Source organism: Otolemur garnettii, unplaced genomic scaffold (genome assembly GCF_000181295.1).
Source record: "Otolemur garnettii isolate 467f Iridium unplaced genomic scaffold, OtoGar3 scaffold00244, whole genome shotgun sequence".
Lineage (NCBI taxonomy): Eukaryota > Metazoa > Chordata > Mammalia > Primates > Galagidae > Otolemur > Otolemur garnettii.
The window spans coordinates 1,476,103-1,483,754 of NW_003852639.1; the positions used below are offsets into that span (position 1 = coordinate 1,476,103).

General features: G+C 45.7%; 2 protein-coding genes across 2 annotated transcripts in view; one reads left to right on the top strand and one right to left on the bottom strand.

The window, feature by feature from the left end:
* Positions 1-1,741: 1,741 nt before the first annotated feature.
* Positions 1,742-3,448, top strand: RPS27 (ribosomal protein S27). The gene is made up of 4 exons (XM_003802273.3): positions 1,742-1,791; positions 2,100-2,208; positions 2,582-2,692; positions 3,364-3,448. Exons 1-4 carry the CDS (start codon positions 1,786-1,788, stop codon positions 3,390-3,392), a joined length of 255 nt encoding a protein of 84 aa, XP_003802321.1. The 5' UTR covers positions 1,742-1,785; the 3' UTR covers positions 3,393-3,448.
* A 295-nt stretch (positions 3,449-3,743) lies between these two features.
* The window catches only part of NUP210L (nucleoporin 210 like), a 147,392-nt gene continuing 143,483 nt past the window's right edge, over positions 3,744-7,652 (bottom strand). Inside the window, 3 exon segments of the mRNA XM_023508329.1 lie at positions 3,744-3,962; positions 4,043-4,114; positions 4,625-4,729. Of these exon segments, the coding sequence (XP_023364097.1) occupies positions 3,862-3,962; positions 4,043-4,114; positions 4,625-4,729 (278 nt within the window). The 3' untranslated portion in view covers positions 3,744-3,861.

Genomic DNA, 7,652 nt, shown 5'->3' on the forward strand with positions numbered 1-7,652 from the left:
GGATTCGAACCCGCCACCTTAGGTGTATGTGGCTGGCGCCTTAGCCACTTGAGCCACAGGCATTGAGCTGGACACACACAAAAATTTTTTTAATTGAGACAGAGTGTCACTTCCTTGCCCCCTGGTAGAGTGTGGTGGCATAATAGCTCACAGCAACCTCAAACTCTTGGGCTCAAGGATTCTCTTGCCTCAGCCTCCCCAGTAGCCAGGACTACAGGCTCCAACTACAACACCAGGCTATTTTTTTGTTTGTTTATTTAGCAGATTTGAACCCACCAGGCGCCGGAGCAGGTGGCTTGCACCATAACCACTGAGCTATGTTTGCCCAGCCGAGACAAAATAAATTGTACCAATGGTAGACCCTATAGGACTCAGGGGCTAACACCTGTAATGCTTGCACTCTGGGAGACCAAGGAGGGAGGATTGTTGAAGATGAGGAGTTACAGACCAACTTGAGGGAGAGTGAGACTCCTCTCTACTAAAAATAGAAAAAGTGGAGGCCACCTGTAGTCCCAGCTACTGGAGAGGCTGAGGCCGGAGGATTGCTTGAGCCCAGGAATTTGAGGTTGCTGTGAACTATGACAGCACAGCACTCCAGCCTCAGTTGCTGTGAGCTGTGACACCACCGCATTCTACCCAGGGCGATATAGTGCGACTGTCTCAAACAAAACAAAACAAAACAAAACTTAAAATGGCAAACCAGAAGGGTAGGTTGATGGTGGGGAAAATATGAGGAGCGTGCTTTTTCTTCATTTTTTTTTTTTTTTTTTGAGACAGAGCTTCAAGTTGTCACCCTTGGTAGAGTGCCTTTACATCACAGCTCACAGCAACCTCTAACTCTTGGGCTTAAGCGATTCTCTTTCCTCAGTCTCTCAAATAGCTGGGACTACAGGAACCCGGCACAACACCCAGCTATTTTTTGGTTGTAGTTGTCATTATTGTTTGCGGGCCTGGGCTGGATTCCAACCCGCTAGCTCCGGGGTGTATGTGGCCAGCGCCTTAGCCGCTAAGCTACAGGCGCCGAGCCTTTTTCTTCATATTTACATACTTTATTGCTACATAGGGTTAAACTAAACCAATAGAAACATAGTTATGGGTAATTGAAAAACAGTTAAGTCCAGGGCAGCGCCTATCTCAAAGGAGCAGGGCTCTGGCCTCATATGCCGGAGGTGGTAGGTTCAAACCCAGACCCCGGCCAAAAAAAAAAAAAAAAAAAGAAAGAAAGAAAAAAGCCAGTGAAGTTGGGCAGCTCCTGTGGCTCAGTAGGTAGGACGCCGGCCCCATATACCTAAGGGTGGCCGGTTCAAACCCGGCCCCGGCCAAACTGCAATTAAAAAAAATAGGCGGATAGGCGGGTGTTGTGGCGGGCGCCTGTAGTCCAGCTACTCGGAGGCTGAGGCAAGAGATTCGCCCGACGGTGATAAAGTGAGACTGTCTCTACAAAAAAAAAGTTAAGTCTCAGATATGATTCGTTTTCCTCAACCATTCCTATTTATCATGCTTTAACTGTCAAAGCGTGCCACAAAACTTACAAAATCCCCCTTTACCCCTGTCAATAGTAATGACACACAGATGTCAAGGTGGCAGCTAACCTCCTCACAAGGGAACACGGCCAGGGGATAACTAGCGTTTGGAGACCTCCCTTCACCACCCTGCGGCGGCCGGAGCGCAGGACCTCCCGACATGCTGCGCGAGCGCGCGCGTCACTTCCTGCGGGCGCCGCATATAAGCAGCGGGCCTTCCAGGCCCGCCCCTTTCCGGCGGGGACGGCCTCCACACGCCAATATGCCTGTGAGTCTCTTGGTGCAGGTTGCGGCGGAGATCTCGCTCGTCTGTCCGCACGCTCCCCTCACGCTGATTTCGGATCGCAGAGGGTCCTCGTTTACCCTCAGCACTTAGGACAGTAACTTCAGGGACCGCAGCGGCCCCGGGCCGCCCGCATAGACGGGAGCGGAGCGGAGATAAGATGGCGGCCCGGCTGCGCAGACACCAGGGGCCGCGCGGGGCGAGCTTTCCCCGGTGTGTGATAGCGGGGGCTGTTTTCCGTCATCTCGTTTTCGCCATTGGTTTCTAAATCTATGCATTTCTGCTCCTCTTAGCTCGCAAAGGATCTCCTCCATCCCTCTCCAGAAGAGGAGAAGAGGAAACACAAGAAGAAGCGCCTGGTGCAGAGCCCCAACTCCTACTTCATGGACGTGAAATGCCCAGGTAAGGGGGAGGGTTGTTGGCGTTGCGCTGGGCTTCACCAGGCGGAGGAAGTCGTAGTGTGAGCTATGTTGTACTCGGGATGCAGCCCAGCAGCTTTACTTAATTATCCTGTAAGACTATCGTTGATTTTCTTGCAATATTGGCAAGGTCCTGAATTTTATGGGACATGATTCAATTCAGAGTCATCTCTAATCAAAATTCTATATGTAAGCTTTTTTTCTTTTGTGGTAGAAAACTAATGAATGAAATGAGTTGGGCTTAAAATGTTTGGAAAACTAATGAATGAGATGAGTTGGGCTTAAAATGTTAAGGAAAGCTATGGGAATAAAAAGGGGGTAAACCTAACTCTTTGATGTTTCGTGGTCCCCCTCAGGATGCTACAAAATCACCACGGTGTTTAGCCATGCACAAACAGTAGTTCTGTGTGTTGGTTGCTCTACTGTCCTCTGCCAGCCTACAGGAGGAAAAGCAAGGCTTACAGAAGGTAAATGGCTTAACTAATGTAATTTTGTTTTTGTTTTTGTTTTTTTTTTTTTTGACGGAGCCTCAAGCTATCCCCCTGGGTAGAGTGCCATGGCATCACGCTCACAGCAACCTCCAACTCCTGGGCTCAAGTGAGTCTCCTGCCTCAGCCTCCCAAGTAGCTGGGACTACAGGCGCCCGCCACAACGCCTGGCCATTTTTTGGTTGCAGCCATCATTGTTGTTTGGCGGGCCCGGGCTGGGGATTCGAACCCGCCACCTTAGGTGTATGTGGCTGGCGCCTTAGCCGCTTGAGCCACAGGCGCCGAGCCACTAATGTAATTTTGGGTTTGAATCTTTCACTGTTCGTTAAAAGTTAAAGGCATTGATGAGAGGGGTCGTGTATAGTGTTAATTTTGAGACTGTTGGATTTGGTAGTTTGTTTTTTGGAAGAGCAGTTTTTATAAGAAATCGAGTATTTGTAAACATGTAAAGTTGGGATGGATAGGTGACAAAAGGGTTTTATATTGGCTTAAGGTAATATGAAGCCCCAAAAGTGATGTAAATGATTAGGTAGCTAAGGGAGTTGAGAAAAGTAATGAAGTAGATTTATGTGGATGGATCACCAGGCATCTGCTTGTTTTGTAGGGGTGGGCGAGGTACTAAGGTTAACCCCTGAAATTTTTTCTTGCAGGATGTTCCTTCAGAAGGAAGCAGCACTGAAAGTACCCTGCTTGAATGAATGGGAAACCCATCCCAATAAATGCATTTTGGATATATCTTGTTTGTTGTCTTGTTTAACTGCTAGGAAGTACCTGCCTTTGGTATTCAGGGGCAACCAGAAGAGTGGAATATTAGAGTCATTTGGGGCAAGTAAGTGACCAAATACTTAAAAAATCCATTTGGAACAGTTTTAACCACTAGGCTTTTTGGGTAAATCTTAAGAGTTTGATTTTTAAATTGGGATACTGCATAAATGAGATTTTTCTCTTCATGTTTTGTTAACAGTGAATCTTTACAACACAATCCAGCACATTACTTTAATTAAAAAATAAAACTGCTTAGGGTCCTTTATTTATAGTTCTCAGAAGTCTTGTTTGTAGAGGCTTAGCATAGATTGCTGCTAGGTTCCTTTTTCAGAGCTATAAATCACCATTTCTCTGCAGTTAAAGGGGACTTGTCTAAGCAAGATTCAGTGTCTTATACTCCATAACCAGTGTTGTAGTCGACTCTGGGCCAGTGGGGCTTGTGGATTCATGAAAGGAGGGGGAGAATATGTGGAAGTGTAAGAACCTAGAAGGGGGAAAGAAAAAGGCTTGAATGAATTAAATTGTATATGTATCTTTTCAAAGATGAGGTTGGTGGTGGTTTACCTGGCTGGGGTCCTGGAGTTGGTACATACACAATTGGAATAGTCTGTATCTTGTTGAGGAAGGCATTGTATGCTAGAAAAAAAGACGAGAGATGTGGAAAAAAAAGGTGTCTAGTTAATATTCTGGAAGCCATAATAAATAAACAATACTTTAGATTAATAGTAATACATTAAAGGAAATTTTTACTTGATCCATTATGGGGGCATTTTCATTCAACTTCTGGTTCAAAGATGGGAATACAGATATAGACAACAGTGATACATTACTTGTCTCTAGCTATTAATTTCAGCAACAGTAGCTGTCAAGATTGCATAGTGTTTACTGCTTCTGAGTCTGTTTCACAGTTTATTCCTTTGTGGTAGTAAGTTGAAAAGGAGTATGTGACTAGGGCTAGGGAGACTAACACACTTTCAACCACTTGTGATAAATTATATGTGATAAACAGCTAATTTTCATCCTCATTCAGTTTGGGAAATGAAATGAAGGCAGTTTCCAAGTGCCATGGTGCTGAATGCATTCAGTTTGGGAAATGAAATGAAGGCAGTTTCCAAGTCCATGGTGCTGAATATAACGACTCCTTACCTAGAAAGATGAAAGCTGTTGATGCCAACACTGCAAAGAGGGTAAAGAGGAGGATCTGGTAAGAACCAATGAATCGCTTGAAGATGGTTGAATCTTCACATTGATCTGTGTATTGTTCATTACAAAACAAGATAATAGTTTTACTTACTAACACATCCAGGGCAGATGCTGCATTTAAAAATATATGTAGTTGGTGCCTGTGGCTCAGTGAGTAGGATGCCGGTCCCATCAAGGGTGGTGGTTTCAAACCTGGCCCCAGCCAAACTGCAACCAAAAAATAGCTAGGCCTTGTTCCGGGTGCTTGTAGTCCCAGCTACTTGGGAGGTTGAGGCAAGAGAATTGCCTAAGTCCAAGAGCTGGAGGTTGCTATGATGAGCTGTGATGCCATGGCACTGTACCAAGGGTGACAGAGTGAGACTGTCTCAAAAAGAATACAAATAAAAACTACATGTAGTTGAGAAGACAAGTGCTCATACCAGACCTTGAAAGATGAGGGCTGCGGGTGTGAACTATATTTGGCATCTCCACCTTTGTTGGCTTCTCATCTCCAGGGTAGTAAAGTTCTCCAAATCTTTTTTTTTTTTTTTTTGAGACAGAGCCTCAAGCTATCCCCCTGGGTAGAGTGCTATGGCATCACAGCCCACAGCAACCTCCAACTCCTGGGCTCAAGCGAGTCTCCTGCCTCAGCCTCCCAAGTAGCTGGGACTACAGGCGCCTGCCACAATGCCCGGCCATTTTTTTTTTTTTTTTTGGTTGCAGCCATCGTTGTTTGGCGGGCCTGGGCTGGGGATTCGAACCCACCACTTTAGGTGTATGTGGCTGGCACCTTAGCCGCTTGAGCCACAGGCGCCAAGCCAGTTCTCCAAATCTAAAGCCTGTTATTGCTTCCTCTCAGATTACAAGGGACATTTTAAGTCCTCTGGTGCGCTGTAACCCCAGGTGACATTTCTTGACCAAACTCTTGATTGAATTTATAATTTTCTTTTCAGGTTATTTTGCAGTTTTGGCCAGGGCTGGGCTTGAACCCATCACCCCCAGTATATGGGGCCAGTGCCCTACTCCTTGAGCCTTAGGCACTACCCCTGAATTTATAATTTGAATCCTTCTAACCTTAAACATTTTTTTTTCTTTTGAGACAGTCTATGTCCACCATAGAGTGCTCTGAAGTCACAGCTCACAGCAACCTCAAACTCTTGGGCTTAAGCGATTGTCTTGCCTCAGCCTCCCAAGTATCTGGGACTACAGGCACCTACCAGAATGCCCGGCTATTTTTTGGTTGTAGTTGTCATTTGGCAGGCCTGGGCTGGGTTCAAACCTGCCAGCTCTGGTGTGTGCGGCTGGCACCCCGGGTGCTGAGCTACAGGTGCTGAGCCTGAAACATTTTTTAATATCCACAGTAACCTTGTCCTATTCAGGATATCATTTCTACCAAGCATTCTGACTTACCTAACCTTACCCTCAATAAAACTTTGTGGGTTTTTTTGTTTGCAGTTATTGGTGGGGGCTGGGTTTGAACCTGCCACCTTTAGCATAATTGAGCCTGTGCCCTACCCCTTTGAGCTATAGGCACTGCCCAAAACTTTGTGTTTTTGAAGGATATGTGGAATCTGCATTTGATAATTTCAAACTCTTTAGTGTCTAGAAATAAACTGCCTGAATTTCAGGCCTTCCCACATAATTGGTTACCAGGTAGTCATACCTAGTTGCTATTCTACATCTCTAAGCCCTCTACAACTAACCTCTAAACTGGTCTTCACTTCTCAGCTGTATTGTTGCATTTTCAAACTACCTCACTCAAATAATTTGAGGTTTCACAAGGTTAAAAACTAATCTTTTATCAGGTACCACTGTTCAAAGCTTTTGGCTTTAACTTTTCTAGCATGATTGTATGCATTTATATGTTCTGGTTATACTGGATTTTTCCTGATTGGGTCCTGTCTTGAATGTGGTTTTTTTCTTTTTTTCAGACAGTCTTTCTTACTTTTCCCCAGTAGAGTGCTGTGTTGTCATAGCTCACAGCAACCTCAAACTTGTGCTCAAGTGATCCTCTTGCTTCAGCCTTCCAGATAGCTGGGACTATAGGCACCCGCCATAACATCCAGCTATTTTTTTTTTTAGAGATGGGGTCTCGTTCTTGCTCAGGCAGGCCTCAAACTCCTCAGCTCAGGCAATCCACCTGTCTCAGTGTGAATCTGGCCTTTTTCTGCAGTATTTACCATGTTAATTTCTGAAGTACTATTTAATGTTTTTGGACTACAGTCTCACTTTGTTACCCTTTTTAGACTGCCATGGTGTCATATCTCACAGCAACCTCAAACTCTTAGGCTTAACCAATTCTCTTGCCTCAGCCTCCCAAGTAGGTGGGACTATAGGTGCCCACCATAATGGCTGCCTGTTTTTAGAGATGAGGTCTTGATCTGGCTCAGGCTGGTCTTGAACCTGTGACCTCAGGCATTCCGCCCACTTCTGCCTGGGGTTACAGGCTTGAGCCACCTCTCCCAGCCTCAGCAAATTTTTGTGCCATAAGCAAGTCTGGTGATGCCTATGGATATATATATATATATATTTTTGAGACAGCCACAAGCTGTTGTCCTGGGTAGAAACGTTTAACTAGTGACATGATTAAATTATAAAATTATCAAAATGTTAAAAAGCAGCCTGGCACCTGTAGCTCAAGCCGCTAAGGGGCCAGCCACATATACCAGAGCTGGGCCTGCCAAACCACTATGACAACTACAATCAAAAAATAGCTGGGTCTTGTAGCAGGCACCTGTGGGTCCCAGCTACTTGGGAGGCTGAGGCAAGAGAATTGCTTAAGTCCAGGAGTTGGAGGTTGCTGAGAGCAGTGATGCCATAGCACTCTACCCAGGGTGACAGCTCAAAAACAAAACGTTAGGCTCGGCGCTGTGGCTCAAGTGGCTAAGGCGCCAGCCATGTACACCCAAGGTGGTGGGTTCGAATCCAGCCCGGGCCCGCCAAACAACAATGATGGCTGCAACCAAAAAATAGCTGGGCGTTGTGGTGGATG

Bases quoted from the DNA above. Each gene is read 5' to 3' on its own strand.
- RPS27 (XM_003802273.3), top strand. The intron at 2,209-2,581 runs GTAAGGGGGAGG...GGTCCCCCTCAG, and splicing joins CATGGACGTGAAATGCCCAG to GATGCTACAAAATCACCACG. The intron at 2,693-3,363 runs GTAAATGGCTTA...TTTTTCTTGCAG, and splicing joins AAAAGCAAGGCTTACAGAAG to GATGTTCCTTCAGAAGGAAG.